The sequence below is a fragment of the Oxyura jamaicensis genome, chromosome 2, assembly GCF_011077185.1.
Source record: "Oxyura jamaicensis isolate SHBP4307 breed ruddy duck chromosome 2, BPBGC_Ojam_1.0, whole genome shotgun sequence".
Classification (NCBI taxonomy): Eukaryota; Metazoa; Chordata; class Aves; order Anseriformes; family Anatidae; genus Oxyura; species Oxyura jamaicensis.
Window position 1 is genome coordinate 33,643,965 of NC_048894.1, and position 22,559 is coordinate 33,666,523.

A 22,559-nucleotide genomic window follows, 5' to 3' on the forward strand; every position below is an offset into this window, starting at 1 on the left:
ATTAATGGCTGGTGGCAGTGAGGTTAGCACGGATGCTAAGGTTAGAGGTGGAGGAGTATACACCAGTAGCAGATTAAATGGAGCAGTATCACTCTTCAGCAGTAATGAGCCATCAGATTGACATAGCTAGCTTTTGAAACTTCTCCCGGTTTGCAACTGTTACTCATAACTAGTAACTTAATTTAAACAATAAAATAATGGGAATGTAAATATACAATAGGATACAACACATTCAGACCCTGAAGTTCCAGAAGTGCTGCCGAATATATATGTTATTATAAACCTTATGATATTTAGTGATAAACTTTCTTCAAACCTTTACTTCTTGAGTTGAATGATTAGATAACAATTTCAGATCTCTCAATGAAATACTTTCTTCATGGTAAGACAGAAAGTAAAGCCAACCCTCTCACCCTCAGAAAACAGTCTCTGCAGGCTCCAACACTGAAATACCATTTCCTCCCCAAACTCTTACCCAAATTAACTAATTTCTGTAATTTCAGTGTATTTACCCTAATCTCAGTATACTTTAATGGCAGACTTTGGGGGCCATAAGATAACACAGTACAGAAATTTTGCAGTCTGAATCCTTATTGAATGGCCAGAATCTAAGAAGAATCAGTCTTTCAAGAGAAAATCTATATGCAAAATAAATAAAACATTAATCTTCAAATTCAGAAAATTGAGAAGATTTGATTTGCCCTACCATACTTATTTCTACCAGAGAGTGCTTACCTAACACAATATGGACATTTTATTGTTTCAACTGTATTGAGCACAAAATTTTGACTACTTTCAATAAGAGCAAATGTATTAGTAATTAGCTGTTCATCTCTTTGAATTTATATATAATAGATACAATTCTACATTCTGCTACATATGAACAGGGAAAATACAATGTATTTGCAAGTTATATTAATAGTTTTACTACCTGAGAGAATCCCTGCTGTTGCACACACACAGATGTAAAATCACCTACGAAAAGTTTAAAGTCCAATCTTCAGCTTAAAAGAGAAAAACTGCCTACTATGTCATCACTAGTGCATAACAATAGCCATCCTCTCCTCTTCCACTGTTACTAATAATTTGTGTAGAGATAAAAAGGGACCACACCTTGACTACACCTGTAGATCCCACATTAGCTCCCACATTAGCAACATTAACAAATAAAATGAAGTTCAGAGATGTTCCTCAAATTCCAATATTTATAATCCTTACTAATCATACAGCTCAGTGACCTAAGACTGGGCTATAAGAAAAAATGGAATCTGTTAAAAGGGAGACCACTTAGGACGAAGGCAGATGTACGGGCAATCTTCCGGTCTTGCAGAAAAAGGCCTGTTTTCCAGTCGCAGTGTCATGAATTACACCATTTGGGGGGTTTCTATAAGAATAAAACATATCCTGAGAAACAGCATTAGGACATAACTGGAAATCCAGGTTTATCTCATTTCCCAAGCCAATAACTGCTCATTGCTTTGCAGTTGCTTGAACTTCTTAAGTTGTTGTTGATAGAAATTTGATTTCTTAATCACAAGAAAATATAAGAGTAAATTCTCTTTTCCACTTGGCAGATGTGCATCTCCTCTGCCTTACCCATTCCCTAATCCTGAATTAATAGAAGCATAACCAAGAAACAACGAATGTAACCCACAAACAGTTACTGCATTGCACACCATCATGGAAAAATATTTAGAAATTGCAATTAACTAATCAGTTTTAAAAGTAAATTAGTCATATGACATTAAACCAGGATGTGGTTTATTCCTGTGGTGAGAACAGATGTAATGAGCTTTTATTTCCAAAATTCATCATAAGTACCATCATAATTTAAATTCCAAGTAAATAAGGAGATATTTCCAAAAATATCCAGGGTATATAGCTTGCTTTAGCATTTTTTTCCTGTTAAAAGCATGTTAGGACCCTGTTTCATTGACAACATGATGCAATAAAAACAAAAGGAGCACTTTGTCATCTAGAGCCATTTTGTGAGACAGCTGTACACAGAAAAGCAGCAGTGGTTTTACACATTGCCAACATGTGGGCCTGTTGTTACAAAATAGTGATAATTGCTTTGGTTTGCAGTGTTTACATGTTTGAAAAGTATAGGTTTAAGTTACTATGACTTTTGCTGATGACTTAAGAAAACTAAGCATGTATCCTCTGGTTTTGTAACTGCGATGAGATATGGTACAGTGACCTTACACTGGCTGAGTCTACACCAGCAACTTGTAGAACGAAATACTCGTTCTAAATTTCTGTTCAGCTTCATTGTTACCTTAACTGGCCAGTCCATGAAAAGATTTTGGAGCAAAAAGGTAGGTTCCTTTGTAGATTAACTTACTATGAACAGATCTGTAAACCAAACATTTTGTTTAGCCCTGTTCAGTGGCTACACTACAAGGCACAAAAAGTCTTCTCACACCCTGCTACCAGGAGATCCCCAGTCCACACAAGACCAAGAAACCCCCCAGACTCACATGACACACCAAGCATGACAGGGCTCTGCTCCTTGGCTATGTACACACCTGTCTTTTTCTCACAGCTTACATGATTTTCACTTCCAAAAACCTTGTCTGCATTTCATACTCCTTTACCCTTTTTATTTTTAAAACTCTTTATCCGCCTTTACATTTGTAATGGCCATGCTCTAGGACAGTTCTTCAGAGTCAGAGCTTGCCCGTTTCTTCAGTCCTGGCCTAAGGACAACTCCTTCCTCACAGATAGTCTCCTCAGACACCCATCAGGCCATTGGCTGGTGCCACTCTTGCAGGAGGTGGACATGCAGAAATGTTGACTTCCTCAGGTCAAAGGACCATGGACATGGTACTGCAGGTCACTTGAGATGGACAACAGGGCACTGTTCTCATGTTAAAATCCTCAAGATTTGATTAAAAAAAAAAATCCCAAAGATTTGGTAAGCAGCATAGCGAACTACAATCCATGTCAACCTTTGATCATCCTAAGACTGGTCCAGGTGGAAACATTCCCCTCAGCCTCTTGCACAATTATTTGCACAACACACCCCAGCAACAGCCTCCCACGTGGGGCACTACACTAAGACCACTGCAACCAAAAGCATGCTCCACGTCCACTTGACAGGCAGAAGGCATGCGGCTGTGCCATTCCTACGTCCAGGTAGGAGCTGATAAAGATACCTCAGAGTGAGTACGTTCTGCACAGCACACGAGTAAGCACAAATGATTTTATTTCACACCTCTCAGAGCATGGCTAAAGCATAATCTTGAGTTAAGCTGTGGAAGTCACAGTCTGATTTTCTTTACATGCTTTGACTACATTCAAACATCAGAGTTCATGCGTGGTCTCAAAGGAGTGCATCACAAACCCCATTTCTGAAAAGAATCCATACTTGGCTACAGAAGCCACTGATTCACGTGACAGAAGTCTGCTGAATGGGAAAGCCCCTGCTTGTTTCTAAGTGTCTCCCATCCCACAGAAAAACAAAAACGTTTTGGACTCTGACAAACAGGAAATATATGAGTCCTTCCACTTTAATCCACAGGCCTGCCCTCTTCCTCCTAGCAACACACAAACACCCTTTACAAAACCGGTGTATTTGCTGAAGTTATTTTAAGAGAATTAAGATTCTTTATAGTAATCTGTTCAAAATACAACTTCAAAGAACGGGGATCTGTTCCTACAAGCATGTCGGAATTTTGTGAAAATGTCAGTAATTATCAAATAAATTCAAGATATTGCTAACAAAGACTCCCTTCATTTTTAAGACTTAGAGAAAAAGACTTCTCTAATCCTGTTTTTGTTACTTTGTAATTAGTTACCAAGACCTATGGCTAATGGCTATCCCATTCTTTTCAAGATAAAAATGAATTTTTAAGGAGTTTTGACTACTTTTTATTCAGAGAGAAAAACACTGACTGCATTAATTAAACAAATTGCATTCAATTTAACTTGACTTGAACATACTGCAAAGGATAATTTCTTCCTGAACTTCAAAGGCCAAAGGTTGCATGTTAATGACTTTCCTGAACCACATTTGATTTTTTTTAAAAGAAAAACAATTGCAGTCATTTATCTATAGCAGTGAATCACTAAAATTTGTTATCCAATGTGTTTAAAGGGAAATTCTCAGAGTAAGAATTGCCTAAACAATACTTATCCAATAATTCCAAGTCTTAAAAAAAACTGAACTAATTAATTACAAGGGAAATTTTGATGATAATGAGGTCACAGAATCCGGCCTGTGCTTGACATATCCATGCTTATTTATATACTTTTAACAAAAGAGACAAGAACACTTCCCCATTTGGCACTTCTTGCCAAATACTATTATTCCTGGAAAGCTGCCAGAGAGACCATGTGGTGGTTAAGACCCACAAACCACATCCCCAAATCTGACACACAACAGAGTATATGAAATACACTTTTGCAGGTGTTTTGGTCCACAGTTGTATTTTGGGTATCACGAAATGCAAAGGTTGATTTTGAGAAATCCGAGTTACTTTGCACTGCTGCCTTTGATGCTCTGAATATACTTTGCACAGTAACATTTTACTATGAATTCTGATAGCAGAGAAGAAAATGAGAAATCTCATATTCCTTAATTAGTTAATTAATGTAAAAACTGCCTGAAAATCTACAGGGTTAAAAAAAAAAAAAAATCGATCTGGAATACCTTTGTTGCAATGTTAACAGGGAGCAAATAAACTTTTTGTTTGTTTTTTGAAGTATCACTGCACAAATACAAAGTAGCCTGTATGCTTCTAGAGGGGAAAGAGAGTAATCTACCCAATTCAGCTTCTATTTTAACAGAAACCAAGCAGTTGCCATTGCTGTGCTCTACTTTCATTATTGAAATGGAGAATGCCAAGTGAAGACAAAACCACCATATTCCAAAGAACAAGACTTTGGAACAAAAAATATATATATATATATATATATATATATATATATATATATATACCATAGTATAGTAGTCTTCTTCCTTCAGCTGTATGTCAATAACTTCTACTGTACACAAGCATACACACATACACAGCAATTTTGTCATGTACTCCCAACCCCACCCCCAAATTATGGAAAAATTAAGTAGTAATTAAAGGTAAAATCAGAAGAAAAGTGTACATCTTGTTTTTTGTTTGTTTGGTTGTTGTTGTTGTTGCTGTTCTTGTTTTTTACTATTTTACTATGCTGGGAAAACACATACACATCTCTCAATCCTTAAGATATCCAGAGTTGGACAAATCCAAAAGAAAAAGAAAACAAAAACCAGGCCTGCACAGAGCAACCAGATGCAGAGGCTTACCAACATTCATGCAGGAATCTTTGAAGAATATCAAAATGTTTAAAACATCAGCTCAGTTTTCTGGTTATTGTGAAGAGGAACATTTACCCAATATTTAACCTTGTTATGATGACCTGCGCGGGTTGAATGTCAGTAAATTTAGAAAAAAAAATGTGGTTATCATTCCTATACTAAAAAAATACTGTTATGTGTATAACGTAAAGACTTGAAAACAACACGTATGCATTCAAATGTATTTATTTAATTACACTGTGATGCAAATAAGTTAGGTCCATATAAACTCCATTTTGTTGTATGTACAACCTATGTCATTAGCAAGCTGACTGAGCCAGCTGGTGTAAGTGTCCGCCTCATCCTCTGGAACATACACATCTTCAGACCCTTTCTCTGTCCATCCTCTGGTTCTATAGCAGGACAGCCACATCTTTCATCCCCAAAGCAGACTGAAAGGGGGAAATGAAGGTCAGATTTGCAGTATGTGCTTGTTTTTAAATGGATTTTTCAAAAACAGAAGCCAGAAGAAACAGTCCTATGAAAGCACAGAATAAATGCTACCCCTAAAAAACACTGAAATAAAGCTACCTTTAAAATAAAATTTAAACCTACGGTCCATGAACATGCACCCAGAAAAATGAGCATCTGTAAGCTTTGGACTAAAACCAAACACATGCTCCTGGTATCTGTATATCCTGTTGTACTAAATATTAACTTTATGTTGTGCAGACATATGCAATAAAGCAAAAAAAAAAAAAAAAAGTCTCAAGATGCTAGTGAAACTAAATAGAAATACTGCCAGAAAAAAAATACTTCAGCAACTTAGTTCTCAGGACAACAGGATATTTTACTGAAACTGTAACATCCTTAAAAATGGGATTTCTACAGTTAATATGACCTTGTACAGTAAACAAAGCCATTTCACGAACAGTAAGAGTCACACTTCCTTCATAACCTTAATTTTAGAAGTTTGAGATATGGAAACCCTCCAATAAAATTGAAGTATCCCAAGAATTCAAGCGTTATTAATGCCAGGATGTTGCAGCAGTAACAAATAGTCCCACATCAAACTGGCAACAAGAGATATGTACTTTGATTCATTACAGCGGTTAATATTAAAGGATATATCCCTTTATTTAATGCAGTTTTTACACAGTTTTACCACCCTACTTGCAAAGAGGGGAGAAGGCTGTTTTTTTTAAAAAAAAAAAAAAAAAAAAACTCATGTTAGAAAGCTAAGTAGTTATTCCTGTTTGCAGGAAGAAACTTGCATAAGCCACCCTTAGAACAGCTAAGATGGGTAGCTTCCACTCAAAAGGTACAGGAAGTCCCATATATTAAAATCTGCATGAGATTAAGAGCTAAATACAAAGGCCCTCCTAAGAATTTGGTTTGCTGTCTTTTCTGGTTTGGATTTCTAGGGAAATAAGAACTGTGACTAGCTCTGTTATCACCCAAAACAATTAAAAACTATGGATGAAAGCAACTTTCACACCTCTTGCAGTCCAGCATGAACAGAGATGACAATTAAAACTGTGACCCTCTGCAGTAGTTTTGCATGTACATTTGGACCTGACACATACCTCCAGATTGTCGGCTCAGGCATTCCAGGATCCGCACCCCTCTTAAAACCTGAAGTGAAACATACATCAGATAAGTATACATTTGTATGTGCAGACTTCTACACAGCTAAAACAGCATTAAAACATTCCAGCCCATTAAATTGCAATAAAAAGAACAGGGAACTGCGATTCATGAAGATATAGACTCACCTCAACAGAAATTAAACATTACCAGGGTTAGAGAACAGTCAAAATAAATACACTTTGTGTATTTTCTTTTTTATTATTATTGTTACCTGTATCTCTCTCTGACTTAAAATTCAGGGTCAGCTAGCTATGTGAGATGGTGGAAGTGATTTACCCCAAACATCAAGGCACACATGCATGCATACATATATACCCTGTCATGGCTTTGGCTGGGATGAAGGTGTGTTGTTTTTTTTTTTTTTTTCATAGAGGCTTGTATGATGCTGCGTTTTGGATTTTTGATGAAACTAGCAGTGATAACACCAATGTTTTAGTTGCTGCAGAGCAGTGCTCACACAGAGCCAAGGACTGTTTAACTGCTCGCACGGTCCTGCCAGCAAGCAGGCTGGGGGTGCAGCAGGAGCTGGGATGGGACACAGCCTGGACAGCTGGCCCAGGCTGGCCAGAGGGACATCCCACAGCATGTGGCTCAGCAATAACAGCTGGGAGAAAGGAGGAGGAAGCAGGGGGATGTTTGCAGTGAGGGTGTTCGTCTTCCCAGGAAACCATTACGTGGGATGGGCCCTGCTTTCCTGGGAGCGCCTGAATGCCTGCCTACCAGTGGGAAGCAGTGAATGGATTCCTTGGTTTGGTTTTATCTTAACCCACAAGTTCTCACACGTTTACCTTTCTGATTCTCACCCCCAGCCCACCTGGGGGACAGTGAGTGAGCGGCTGGGTGGTAACATAACTATAACAACCCCCACATGCAGATTTTAAGTGTTGTTATGAAAGCAACCTGGTCAGACAGCATCAACAATGACACCTGTAACTGGTGTAAGGGCTTGAGGCAATGTCCTGTGACAGCACCTGAACTTACAGCAGTATTTCAGTAGCAGTCCATTTAATTGAGGATTAGAGAATTCTAAATCTTAAACCAATTAAATTTAAAACCTTTTGGTGGGGGAGGAGAAGGTAGTTAATTACAGAGAGTTCGTCCCCAACTAACGACTCAAATACTGATTCACTAAAGCAAGCGTATACTAGAGAAGCAATTCAAGGTTCAGTTTACTAAATAGCTTTGCCTCCTGCACTGTAAATTAAGTCCTGAAACAGAATCACACAAGACATGCGTTGTTCAACAACATGCTAACTATATGCTTACTACATGCTAACTATATAGAAATTGATGTTATATGGAAAAAACATTACCCTCATTTACAGACATACATAATCAATGGCAACTTCCCCGAAACACTGGCCATGAAGGTTAATGGAAAAACTCACATTAACTTCATGGACACTGGGTCAGCCCTTTGAAGATAACCTTGTCTGATTTGAGGCTATTAAATATTCTGACCTATTTTCTTTCATTGCCACATTTTCCAGCAGAAGTGATTTAAATTCATGAAATCGTATTAGCAGTCAAACTATGTGTGTGAAACAGATTTAGCTAATGTTTCTGTTTCTTTCTTTTTTTTTTTTCCCCTCTAGTACTTTTAAATAAGCAAGCCAATTCTACAAAACTACTGGTCTAATTCACCTAAGAGGGGCAGCCACTTCAAAACAAAAACAAACGAAACCAAAAAATACAACCTGACCAATGACCTGGAATTAATTGCACATATCAGAGTCCCTTGTACTTATTCTGAACATCCCATCCTGACCTAGGTCTTCCAGAGAAAATTAAAACAAATAGCTGAAAATTTCATTGCTTGTGTTCAGGTTAGCACGCGTTTCACATACATGGGTCAATACTACAGCTTACTTTGAATCAGTGACACCTTGCCCATGTAATTGCTGTACAAAAGAGGTTCCCCCCAGTTCTACAGAATCTGAGTGGCTGCCACCTCCAAATGTCTGTGGCAGACAAGGGTGGCAGCTGCTTACACTTTATATCCTTTCATTAATTACAGCAGGCAAACTTGTAAGAAGACAACATAGATGTGAAACAGCATACTTATCGCTTGGAGGTAAGAAATTAAACTACTACGATTTTGTTTCTTAGGGTTACGTAACAGAAATATACCAAGCACCCTGACAGCCCTGTCCACGGCAGGGTTTGGAAATAGGTGATCTGTAAGGCCCTTTCCATAGCTTCCGTTCTACGGTATCGGTACAGCTGCAAACACAGCAAGATGGCTTTAAATGAAGTGCTTCAAGCTGTAAACTTTGCTCTGCTGTCCTCAGAGCACAGAGCGACTTTCTCAGATACTGGCGTAAAAGTGAAACCAACTGAAAACCTCAGCAGGAACAAAAATAGGTCGCGAAGCACTGTTGAAATCCCACCTCAAAACAACCAATTCAGAAATAAGGGATAAACTAAGAATGAAAACGTAATTAAACTTTAACCTGATGCTGCCAAATGGTTTTACTCGTCACGTTCGAAGTGACCCCTTTCACTTCTGGTCGTTCAAGCACGTGTGTAACTGATTATCTATTAAGTGCCTCAGCCTTTTAAATGGGGTTTATATTTAATATATGTTTATATGTTATATTAATTCCCCTCGGTTAAAACAATCATTCAGCTCTGCCTGCGAAGACTTAGGGCCCCAGCTCGCCGCCCTGTCGCGCTCAAGGTGAAGATGTCCGCCTGTTTCGGCGGCTTCTCCCAGAAGGCCCCACACGCTTAGGGCAGGAGGCCGCCACGCGAGCCGTGCCTGCTGGCTTCCCCGGGACCCTTCGGCATGAGAGAAGGGAACAAAAGCACCAGGCCCATCGCACACACACATACGCACGCTTTTAAGCAGGCCCTGCCCTTCAGCCACCATCGGCGGCACACCGCCTCAAGCCCGCCGAACCACCGCGGGGCTGCGGGGCCCTGCACAAACACACCCCGAAGCCCAGCAGCAGCGTGGGGGCTGAGCCGAGCGGCCCGGGGAGGCTGCAGCCTCCACCCAGCCGCACACCCTGCCTCAGCCAGGGGGGTCCCGAGCCCCCTGCCCGCCCCCCCGAGCCCCCAGGCGGGGGCCGCCCAAGGGAGGCCCCGCTCGGTCGCCGGGCGGCGGAGGCCCGCGGGAGGCCGTCGCCCCCGCCGCCACTGACCTAGGTAGAGCACGACGGGGATGAAGCCCCAGCGGATGGCGAACTGGCCGCCCTTGAAGAGCTGCTGCAGCCGCTGCTTGGCCTCCTTGCTCAGCTTCGGCATGCCGGCGGCGGGGGAGACGCAGCAGGAGGAGGAGCCGGGTCGCGATCGTCACTGGGCGCCGACGGGGCGGGCCGCCGACGGGGAGGCCGGGAAGGGGAAGGCTCGGCCTGCCCTGGGGGGGGGGAGGCCCTCTGGCCGACAAGGGGGTGAGGAGAGCTGTAGGTCGGTAGTTTACTTATGTATCTATTTATTTTATTCCCGCAGCTCTCAGGTTTGTGCTCAGGCCGCGCGCGCCGCTCCTGTGGGGGCAGGAAGGGGCTTCTGGTGAGTGAGAAGCAACGGCGGGGGCTGGGACAGGCGGCTCGGGGAGAAATGGGAGCTGCTCCTCCGGCTGTGGTGACAAACTGCGTGGTCCCGTGAAACGTGGGTGCTGGGAGCTGGAAGTTCGTCAAGAGTAATCCGGGAGAAGTGTTGTGGTTTTAGAGCTAATTCTTAAAAAACGCCAATACAGAGCGTATGGCTTGTTGTCCTTGCACACTCAGAGCCTGGGTAAGCATTAAGGCACTTTTTGAACTTCTAAATGAGCGCGTCAGGTCTCTGCAAGACTTCTTTGCAGTGCCTTAACCCCCAAGCTGCTGTCAGTGCGACACCACCACTCATAGGACTTCTTACTGCGTGGTGTCGGTGCCTGCAAGTTTTGTCACGGCCGTGCTGTTTTCATTCCTGCTCAGGCAGTCCGCTGCATTTTGCTGTAATGCCACATCTAGGCCTCCGTGTTCCTAATATCACTAAAGTGGTATTAACACTGCCAGTATTAACACTGGCAGTCTGTATCGTTTGCTATGTCAAATTCCTGCCATAGTTTGGAGGAGATTTAATTGCATATGGAAACTGGGGTGGAAAAAAAAATCATCGAAGAAATTGCTGCTTGTGGCAAACCAGAATTCCCTTCAGTTTTGTTCATATTCACAATTTACTGACCTGACACAGTTAAAGTTCTGCATATAATGTATTAGCTTGCCTAGACAATAACTTACGGTTCTGTGCGTCATGGTATAGAATGCACAAACAGCCTGTCCTCATGAAAACCCGTGCATATGTGCTGTGCTTTCATATGCATTAAACATGTGACAGGTGACACCTGTAATCCTTGTCATGTGGCTGATATATCTAATGATGTAGTAGGTAAAGCTCAGTTCATGAGTGGCTTCTTTATCAGCTAAATAGCTTATCCCTGAAGCTGCAGGCTGCCATGAGGCCTCCCCTCAGCCTCCTTTTCTCTGGGCTGAACAAACCCAGTGACCTCAGCTGCTGCTCATACATCTCACCCTCTAGACCCCTCACCATCTTTATAGCCCTCCTTTGGGAGCTCTCTAGTAGTTTTATGTCCTTCTTATATTGTGGTGCCTTAAACTGCACACAGGACTCAGCATATTAACTTATTCACACAGAATAACACATAATTTCTCCTTTTGGTGTCATTTCCATTCACCTATGCCTGCTCAGAAGCATGTAATGATAGTTGTTTTTTTTTGCTTCCAAGAGAATGAACAGAAGGGATTCTGTTCTGTAAATTAAAAAATAATAATAATAATTAAAAAAAAAAAAAAAGCTGGGGGGTAGAGGGAATGGCGGGACTAAAACAAACCAGAGCATGCTATTTGGTGGAGGCAGCTTTGCCTGGAGAAGACAGAACTAGGATGTTACAGGTATGCTGTTGGTAGTTTCATATTTTTAATTTACTGGGGTAACACTCTGTGAAGGATATTGGTTTTACTTGAATTATCTATTTTCTTTTGTCTGATAATCAAGACAAAAACACTTGAAATGGTGTGCCCAGGAAATCAGAGAAACAACAGCCCTAATTGTTGAGGTGACAAAAGTAGTAATGCTGTATTGAAAGCTTTTCATTACAAAAAAACCCTTTGAATTTCTTTTGTCATGTAGTTCATGTAACCAGCAACAACTGTAAAATCTGAAATAAAGTTGCAGGGGTTTTAAGTGGCCCAAGAATGTGAATCCATACTGTTTTTTGTTTGTTTGTTTGTTTGTTTTAATTTGATTAGCAGTAATTCTGTACGTGCTGTGTTTTCATAGCAAATAAATACCACTGTGAACTGGCTACATGCTTCCATTTTTAAAGAGTGAGGGAGAGAACTGAGATTCTTGTGGACAAGTCTGTATCATTTAAGCCTCAGTCTCTGGTTCAGGGAAATAATGGCACTCTGATGGCTTTAGCCATTTTTGTTGCCTGGTACAAGGGGTATGTTTCAGGCCAGTAAACCTCTGAAGTTTTATCTCAACACAGCACAAATCCATGCAACAGTGTATGCAATTCAAAAGGCTGGAGAATGAGACAAAATAAAGTAACCTGTTAAGGTCTTGAGACAAATTACTGTAAACTCTACAAGGGAAATCCCTGTGTACCTCTATTATGCAATTACCACTCTTACTTTTGAGATTTCCTCTTCAATTTACTGTCAAGAAACTGTATTAAATTAATATGCTGGAAAACAAAGTTCAATTTTGGCTCTGTTTAGGAGGAACTTAACATTTTGAAGATACTATGGTAGATATTTCGTACTGTAAATCATTATAAAAAACAATACTAGAACATAAGACATATTGAATAGATTTCCAGTCCAGGGTGAATCTTTATAATGTCAGTGAAAAAGGGTAGTATATAATTCCTAGGCTTTATATTTTACTTAATTATTATGATTAAGCTTTCTATAGTGCCCTAGTAATGATACATCTTTTTCTTCCATTCCATTTTAGTATTCCAATTCCTTTAGTTTAATAAATCCCAGCTACTCTGCAGTACCACTGCTCTAGGAAATGCTGCTTGTCAGTTTGTGGAGACCACATTTCACAGAAACAAATAGAAATGGAAAGCAGTAGAGTCAAAATAATGATAAAAACATACTAAGGCTGTGTGATTATGCCATTTGGGGAATGTCAGAACTCTAAAATGTCTCTTTTTCTCTTGATTGTTCTAGGAGCAAGATCATCTGGGGTTTAATACATTTCAGCTTTTGTAGTTAGTGTGTTTTCAAAACGTACTTGGATTACAGAGCAGTGACACATATAAAATTTTTCTGTCCAGATTACTGTCTCTTTCATATGAATTTTTGTGTGACACTCATTGGCTGCACTCTAGCCACTGTGTAATATTAGATATTTCTAAAAAAAAAAAAAAAAGTTTTATTGTCAGATGTGTATCTAGAAAATTAGTAAAGTGTGACCACTTTACTAAGTGAATCTACAGTGGTAGAAACAAGGCAAAGTGTTTTTTTGATATATATAATTAATGTAATTAATGTACTATTTGTTTTTTAAAAAATGGAGTTGTGTGCAAAGCAGCGATTATGTTATTTTTCATTACAGCTCCTGAGGCCAGTGAAGGAGAAATAGCAGTCTGAGGTGAGACAGCATTCAACAAAACCTCATCAAATGCTTTCAGAGTTCTTTGAGAAAAATACTGTTGTGCTTAAAAATTGAATATTAGGTGCTGCACACTACTTTCATTGGAACCTGGCCTTCCTATTCTCCCTATCTTCATTTAATAATGAAAATTGGTGGTTACATTAAAGATGCTGCTACTTTTTACTATAAGTATTTACCCTAAAAATATAAGAGTTATATGGATGTTTTTATGATTATTGGTACTTGGCCAGGGATGAAAACAATCATCTGACTGCTTGCATACTTAGAGTGATATGCAGAAGTCTGATGGATTAAAGGATTTTCTGAGGCCAAAACTAATATCTATGTTTACTCATTCTTGTTTTTTTAGTTAAGCTTTTTTTTTAAGCATCTGAGCAGTAAAGGTCTCAATTTTAGAAAGATTTTCGTCTGAAGATATTGGAATAATATACTTTTCACTTGTCTACAAATTACAACTAGATTTTTGAGGCTGAAGAATATGTTATTGTAACAGCACGTGGTCCTAAAGATTTTACAGGATTCAAAAGATGCTTCTATTAGGCAGGTTTTTGCTATGAAACATGATGAGGAAAACAATGGTTATATCTGGATTTCTAGAACAGTTTTTGCTCTTAGTATACTTGTTTTTATACCAATTCTGGTCTTAGTATCTGCGTATCTTAGTATCTTAGTATCTTCTCTCTGGTACAGAACATGGAATTGGAGCATTTGAAGAATAAGAATTTTAATTAAAATTCATGTATAACTTCCTTTCTTCAGAGAGTTGTTGTAATTTTATTTACTTGACATCCATCCACAAAAGAACATATGCTGCTGAAATAACTTTTTCTGACAATGAAATATTTGAAAAGCATTACCAATCAATGCACAGCATTAGCTTCACTGATTTAGAATGGTGCTTTTGAATGCATTCGTTTCAATTCTACAGAAGAAATGTATATAACAACAATTAATTATCTCCCTTTTATAAGCAAAGAGAAAACAAATAGTAAAGCAAAAAGAAGCACCTTGGAGTTGAAACATTCAAGATGGATTTGGAACAGTTCTGTGTGGATTTTCTGCTAAAATGTGAGTTTGTTTTGTTTTTTAATTTGAATCGTTAAAATATATATATATATATATTTTCCAGTTACTGTTTATACCTGTATGTATCCTTTTTCCTTTGATACAAAACAAGAACAATGTTTGTTAAAATGACAATTTTAAATGTAAATAAATACATTTGAATTTTATAAGCATAGCTTTAATTCTTAGTTCAAAGATATTCTAGGTTTTAGTATTGTCATTATAATAGTTTCTAACAACTCATGTAATGCAAATTAGAGGATGCAATTGCAGAAGAGTTCAGAGCATAATAGGTATGGTAAAAATCTGTATTTCTAGAGTTTGAATAAGGCTACCCAGTCAACAAAGCAAATGTGTCAAGTATTTACTAATTTTCCCCCAGTATATCTAAATGTTGAACAAATTAGTAAATTAATATCTGCATTCAGTTTATCTGTCTTGATTGTTCACTCAGGGTAAATTCACTTCAGATACTTGGAATGTGCCAAAAAAGTTTTTCCCTAAGTTCAGCATGACCTAACCGTGATGTGAAGAGCAGTTCACACCTCTTCTTGCCAAGCTTCAGTGGAATCCACTGCATGAGCTTCCTTCCAGAATGGTGATGTTCCAGAAGGAAGATCAAGTTTCAGAATTTGAATTTGAACCAGTATTAAGAAAAGTATCAGCATTTATGTCTGACTGTATTTTTAATGTTTTGATAGTTCAGATTTCACTCCAAATTGAGATCTTCAGCACAGGGAAGATTAGAATCAGTAAAGAAGTAATTAAAATCTTTCATACATACCCAAAGGTGATCCTAGAAAGTTCTTTTCTTCCTTTTCAAGTCATATTTAGTGCTGTCAGGATTAAGTGAAGAGCACCTCATGCTTAATGAAGTTTTCACCATTAAAACTTAATCTCTTAAAACGCTTTCCCCTTTGACTTTAATACTTTTTTTTATTATTTTATCTATTTTAGAATGATTATATGCCATATTTAACCCAGACAGCTGTTTTTAGATTTTACTGATTTTAAACTACTGTCCAGCATCTTCTGTGTGTATTGACAGCCTAAGTCACGTATCTGTAAGTTTGTCTTTCACTGTCGCCTTTCACTGTTTCCTGTAAAATGTTGTATGAACTCCTAAAAAACTTCAGGAGTATTTTGAATGACAGACATTTCAGCAAGAATTTTATCATATTCAGAGGACATTCAAGGAACTCTTGAGAGCTCCTTATGTTCTGCATTATAAAGTCTGTTAGACATACCTGACACAATCTGACCCTGATTTTCAAGCATCTGAAAGGCCCAAATAAAATTACATTTCTTTCATTCTTTTTTTCAAGTGTACATTAAATGTACATCTGAAGAAACTGCATTTTACTGCTCCATTTTGGGTTTAGGTAGCAGCCACAAGAGATTAAGTGCGGTTAAGTGTAATGAAGTGTGAAGATGACAAGATAAATGAACCAGAGGCGCCTCATCTTCCAACGCACAGTCGTACAGGTTTTGTATTCCAGACACAAATGTCACCTTGGGGTTGAAGTCATACTAGATGAATCACTGTAAGTATAACTGAGATAGTTTTTGTTTGTTTGTTTGTTTGTTTTTCTCCGATTACCTTATGTGCTTTAAATATAGTCCTCCTGAGTTAAGCAATGAGTTAATTGCCTGTGAGATTTGTGATGGAAAGTTCTCTCTGAAATAAACACAGTAAACATACTAAAAGTTTTTCTTTCTTTTCACACACTGGGAGGAAGGACTGCTTCTAGTGACAGGGTGCTAGACTAGACTGATCCTGGTCTCTTAGGATGCTAGTACTTCACCGATACATAAAGTTCAATATTGGAATTGTTAAATGTATCATAGCAAAATACTTTTATGTAGTTTTTCTAATAATCTTTTAAAACCACATGCAGAGTGTTACTTCCCATGTGGATATTAGTTCTGACAACTGTGGTATGAATGAGGTATTGGTGGACTTTTGAAAATGTGAAGGACAGGAATCAGCCAGTGAGCCTAGGTGGGACTTTAAAAAGATATTTACAAATTATTTAGCTACTATAAAAAAATAAAAAAGCAGCTGACTAAAGGTCTCAATTAATACATTGTATCAGCCTCTCTCAATTTAGTTCCCCTTTGTTACATTAAGACAACATTGATCTAACATTTGTTAGCAGTGTTTCATTAACACCAGCGGGGGGCAGGCTTGAATTGGAAACTCTTCTTGCTACTTCAATTACGTGAACTTAAATAAGATAGTCCCTCGAGCTCAAAGCTGATGGAATTTCTCTACTATTCTAATTACTCTTCCACTGGATAGAAGCTTCTTTACAACTGCTGTTTGACAAAATGAATGTTTTGCTGTGTTGCAGCAAGAATAGTGAATGTTTAAATAAAGATGATAATATGAAAGTGGATGAGTCAGTTTATTAGCAGCTGTGTGCTATTCACAGGGGAGAATCCATGCTGCTTAATAATTAATCACGTATATCTTAAAACAGTTTTTAAAAACGAGTGAATATGATTATCCACACTTTATAGATGAAGAAACTGATGAATAGAGAGGTAGCTTTGCAAATTATCGGTCTAGGTGACCTGCAGAGGCAAGAACAAAATCCAGATTTCTGAGGTCTAGTTCAGTGTTCAAGTATATTTTTGCATAAATAAACTATGGTATGTCTAACAGTTACAAACATGGAAATGACTGCTTGCAGCCCAAATTGCTGAGGAGTTTGCAATAATGAAATGGGTAGGTAACCTGACAGCCAGAGTATAGCTCTTTCCCTCGAGAGGCTGAGTAGAGGTCAGATCAGATGGCTGAAGATCTGCACAAAAATTGCATGTTATTAAAGCAAGTAATCTGCATGTTTCTATATATTTGACATTTTTTAAGTTAGATTGTACTCTCTCCAAGGAATGAAAAGCCTTTCTATGTAGACCTTAAAAGCCATTTCAATCTGAGTACTAAGAAATGTATGGTTAAAAAGTCAATTTGCATACAGGTGAAGGGTTAAGATACTAAATGATTGTTCCTCCATTCCTTTCATCTTTAATTATGATGGTTTCAAATTATGAGCAAAACATTAGGCTTCCTATTAACTCACCAAGACCATCCTATTTACTGTACCTGTGGTCAGTAACATTCACGGGTCTTGTGACTCATCATTAAGTGTTCTCCTTCATTAAGGCACAAAGTTGAAAAGCTAAATATAGTTGCTGTTTTTATTTGATTAAATATATGTATTCTGCTTTCTTTATATGCTGTCTTATGAGGTCATCACCCATTGTAACAGCTTTTTAAAGTATTAAAATGCTCTGCATTTTTTATGCGTAAGCCTTAGCATAAATTGTTCTGTTTCTAGAAAAGACTGGAGGCATACTGTTATGAAGCCTCCCATGCCTAAGACTTGTGTAAGATATACCAGAGAACATTTGGTGCTGCATATTAAAAACTCCATTTGTAGAATGAATGAGCACATTGCACAATGCATTTTTCCTTTTTTCTTATTGCCAGTTTGCAGTGGCCATCGTGTTGATGGTGTGAGTTAGTCATTGGTTTATGACTCCAATGAAAAGGACCACGTTGAAAATCATAAGTTAGAATGTAAATGAGTGGGCGCTTAGAGCTTGAACTCAAAAACTGCATAACCTATTACGGTGTTACTCATTTTTCGTTTATTTTCAGACAAATCTCGTTAAAATCGGAGTCAGAAATGTCTGGCAGTGATTTAAAGTACAATGTGGCAATTATCCCAAAACTTATTACTGTACATTCAGGCAATGCATTTCAGGTTGATAATTTCTCTGCGTACTTTGTGTACCCCACAAAGGGTTGACATCTCCAAATATTCATAACTTTCCATAACTCACAGAGGCCTGAAGATGCAATTCAAAAGGGAAGAAATTATTTTTCTCTTCTGCACAAAGTAAGCATCAACACTTTTCTATTTGTAAATGATTTTTATGTTTATGGCTTACAAGCTATCTGGGAAGAAAACTTCTCAAAATGACCACTAGTTGAAGGTGTTTATTTACAGACTGATTTTGCAGCAAACCAGTACCTGCTAGCTCAAGAAAAGCAAGAAAGCTAATGGTTCAATTAACTAAAACTATTGCTTTAAGAAATATGTTTCCCACTGTCAGACTTCTTTATTCTTTAATTCATCCCTAATTTTAAATTGCTACTTGTAAATTTCCGAAAAATAATGTTTCATACTCCCCGGGTAAATGCAATAAGCATACATGAAAGGATACGTGGATACCATAGTTTAAAATTAAATCTTAATTCCAGTGTTGTACCAATGTCTTCCAGTATCTTTTAGATTTAATGTATTTCAGCATGCAAAAGCTTTATCTCTTTTGTTTAATGTCACCTCTCAGTCTCTTGCAACAGCACTAATATTCTCTTCATCCTCAGTGCAGAAGTACAATAAAATGGAGGAAGTCGCACTATGAGCAGTTGGAGAGCAAAGATATGGCTTCATGAGAAGGACAGCATCCATCTGTCTCCAGATAAATCTAAGTCCACCTTTCCAGTTTGTAGTTGGCTTTGTTTACCTTCTGCTCCATAAAAAAACAGAAATTCTCCTTGGTAAAATTTCCTTCAGATTACAACCAGAGATAAACCCATTCTGTACTCCTAAATTAAAGTTTTATTGTCAGGCAGCTTGTAAGCTATAAGCATAAAAATCACGTACAAATATAAAAGTGATGAAGCAATTACTTGAAATAAGATGTATATGAAAATTAACATTGAAAATGCCCTGAAGATGGGGAAAAATGAGAGGATAGGATAGTTCCACTGCACCAGCTCTATCTGTTCAATACACTGAGCTAAAGGAGAATTTTACCTTGTTATTGTTACCTGTGTGACTAATTACATCTTTCAGTTAAAACCATTAACAGTTGTTAAGGGTAAATACACTTGTGCTTTTGAGGGCATGGCAAGTGTTTCCTGCTGTAAGCTTCACAGGTTTTCAGCTGCACTTCCGTGTTGATCTTTTCTTATACCAGTCTTAGGTGGTATATCTTCCTGTTTGTACTCAACTCTCCCTTTTATTTGTAATATATAAAAAGTTCAAAAAGCTCCTGATTTAGGAGTAGTTAAGATATTACGACCTCAGAAGCATAAAATTACTACCTCAGAAGCAGTAGTTAAGATATTACTACCTCAGAAGCATGTACACTTGTGTTCTGCCAAGCAGGCCCATCTTGATTACCGAGGGAGCTGCAGATAATGCCAAATAGCTGTAGTAGAGCAGGGGCTATTGCTGTGGGCAGATTGACCAAACGTTTTTGCTATATTTCTCTACATGGAAAAACATGGATAGGTATACTCTTTATGAAAAAAGAACACAACATTATTGTGCTTACGGACAAAAATAAAATAGTATTTTATTGGCAAAGTACTCTTAGTTTCGGATAAACAAAGCCAAAATCAAAAAAGATGATAAATTTAAATATACCATGCTTAATGCTAATACACTCGTATGTTATCAAAATTAGGGACTTTGGCAATGTGCTTTCAAATGTGAGAGTAATGACATTGAAAAAATACTTCCACATCACTTGACAGTAAAGCCTATTACTGTCGGGTTGCCATTGCCCTTGAATGAGTGCTCAAGTGTCCTTCCCTCTTTTGCTAAATGCCTATGTTTATATTCACTGTCACAGGTAGCAGAGAATCACCCATGTATTCCTTGTTTAGAATTTTGTGGAGTCTGCTACCTGTGAGCTGGCTCTGCTTAAATTAGCTGGAGCTCCTAATCACAAATCTCATTCTTGACATCCTTCAGCATCCAACAGTCTGCTGCAACTCCTGTTATACCTTCTGGGATTCTATGTATAGGAATTTCTTTTCTTCCCCAGGTGGCTCCAAGCCAGAAACATATCCATATGCAGAAATGAGTCTGAATGTTGTTCACACCACTTTTTTGGTGTTTGGTTTTCTTAGTAGTTTCTACTCTTGAACTGGTCACAGAAATGCCGGTAAGCCTTGACATCCTTCTAGTAAGTAAGTACTGCAAAAGCCTTCCTCTCAGAGGACTAGACATCAGTTGTTACCTGGGAGCCATCTGTATTTGAACTTAGTTATCACAAAAAGAGCTTACATGTTCGCTCTGACACCATTATTTATTTATTATTTGAAATTTAGATCGGGCTTCTGCAGAAAGCAGGAAGACTTCTGGTAGTTCACCAGCCAGTTGGCTTCTGCTGTCCCCAGGGCTAACCATGAGCTGGTCTTTCCAAATGCTTATTGACAGTCTTACGCTTGCAGTTTTTGCCAAGGCCAGTAACACGATCACTGCATAACAGCCTGCCTCACAGCAAGTCAAGGAAAAGAGGGCAGATGCTAGTAGGAATTGAGGCTCCTTGGAGATTAATGCCTGGCAATATTAACCAGAGGCCTGAGAAAGGTGAAGGCTTTCAGAGACCAGGGCTAAGCCCTGCACTGGGTTTACATGGCAAGGTTTTGGTAGCATGGGGGCTGCAGGGGTGGCCTCTGCAAGGAGTCCAGGGGCTACCCCATGATAAGAGTTCAGGAAGGGCAGCATCCTGTGGGAGGGACCCCACGTGGAGCAGGGGCAGAGAGTGACCGTGAAGGAGCGGTGGAGATGAAGTGTCAGGGTCTGACAGCAGCCCCCATTCCTCGTTCCCCTGCACTGCTTGGGGGGGGGAATGTAGAGGAGGGTGGATGGGGGGGGGGGGGGGGTTTAGTTTGTTTTTACTTCGCACTGCTCTAGTCTGTTATCACTAGTAAATAAATTATATTAATCACCCTTACACTGAGTCTGTTTTGCCTGTGATGCAATTGGTGAGTGAGCTCCCTGTCCTTATCTCAACCTGTGAGCTTTAATTTTCCATCGTCTTTTCTTCCCATCCTTTTGAAGAAGTGGAGTGAGAGAGCAGTGTGGTGATGCTCAGCTGCCCATTGGTGTTAAGCCAGCGCAACACTCAGATACTTTACAATTCCCATCACGGACTGGATTCTCTACCCAGGTAAAATATTCTAAGTCTAGAGCAATCTCAAAACTGTCTTCTCTGGAGTACCTCAGGATTTACAGAGATCAAGAACAGAATTTCACTCTGTACTTGTTCTCTTACAGTTGATGTTAGAAGGCTTGCAAAGCTTCTGCCATGGTATCTATTTGGCACACACCTGATCTCAAGTCAAAAGGTGAGCACTAGGGGGAAAAAGCCTAGATTGCTAGGAACCACATCAGCCAGATGACAAACAGTAAGAAGTTGGCGGGCGCGGGGGGGGGGGATCATCTTCAAGGATGAGGAGTCTTAATTCAAGCACTTTTAAATTACAGAACCCCAAAATTAAACTGTTGAAGTTTAATTAAGCTGTGAAAGCAGCCAAGCACCAGGAACTCAATCCAGCCACGCCACATGTGCTCAGTCTCAGTTCCACCAGACTGGAACATCTGTAGCAGGCAACACGGCAGTAACAAGAGGTTGGAGGGAGGAGGTGCGTGGGCAGCTGCCAGAATGTAAACAAGCTCTCATCCAGTTGCGTAACAACTCTATTTACAAGCTGACATTAAAAAAAAAAAAAAAAAGCTGACAACCTCATCAACATCATGAAAAGCCCCATGAACCTGCATGCATAAGGGTGTGATGCAAAGAGAGGCTGACCCAGGCTCCACTTGCAAATGAAGCTTAAAACTGTCAAATCTCCAGGAGGATGAGGAAAGGTTTGGGGCTTTACTGCACCCTTATAGGGAAGGCACCACTCTGCCTCCTGCGGGTTTGGCCACCCAAGCCACAGGAGATAAATCTGAGGGAAGCTAATGGGCCTCTAACAGTCCTGGCTTTAAGATTATGTGAAGCAGTGATAACAACAAAAAGCCATCACAGGCAGATCTGTGATCGTGAGGACCAGAATTCAGTTACACTCACAAACTTGTTTGGGAGCTGGCAAGATCAGCAAGGAGATACCACAGAC

General features: G+C 39.1%; 1 protein-coding gene, 1 long non-coding RNA gene and 1 other non-coding gene across 9 annotated transcripts; 2 read left to right on the forward strand and 1 right to left on the reverse strand.

Annotated features, from left to right (window-relative positions):
• Positions 1-5,505: 5,505 nt before the first annotated feature.
• Positions 5,506-10,229, reverse strand: TOMM7 (translocase of outer mitochondrial membrane 7). The gene is made up of 3 exons (XM_035318340.1): positions 10,072-10,229; positions 6,862-6,910; positions 5,506-5,727 (listed from the first exon to the last, which is right to left on the reverse strand). The coding sequence occupies exons 1-3, from the start codon at positions 10,172-10,174 to the stop codon at positions 5,712-5,714; spliced, it is 168 nt and encodes a 55-aa protein (XP_035174231.1). The 5' UTR covers positions 10,175-10,229; the 3' UTR covers positions 5,506-5,711.
• A 16-nt stretch (positions 10,230-10,245) lies between these two features.
• Positions 10,246-21,276, forward strand: LOC118162272. Of its 7 annotated transcripts, none has more exons than XR_004748376.1 (6): positions 10,246-10,332; positions 13,502-13,537; positions 14,533-14,629; positions 16,009-18,534; positions 20,477-20,621; positions 20,897-21,276. It is a non-coding gene; the product is annotated as an uncharacterized LOC118162272 (long non-coding RNA). The 7 variants fall into 7 exon arrangements; XR_004748375.1 differs by having other exon boundaries at positions 20,562-20,621; XR_004748370.1 differs by having other exon boundaries at positions 20,477-21,276.
• Positions 13,785-13,872, forward strand: LOC118163334. The gene has a single exon (XR_004748992.1). It is a non-coding gene; the product is annotated as a small nucleolar RNA SNORD93 (small nucleolar RNA).
• Positions 21,277-22,559: the final 1,283 nt, after the last annotated feature.

Coding starts and splice junctions, on each gene's coding strand:
- TOMM7 (XM_035318340.1), bottom strand. CDS start 10,174: ATGCCGAAGCTGAGCAAGGAGGCCAAGCAGCGGCTGCAGCAGCTCTTC. Junction 6,911..10,071: donor CCCCGTCGTGCTCTACCTAG/GTCAGTGGCGGC, acceptor GTTTCACTTCAG/GTTTTAAGAGGGGTGCGGAT.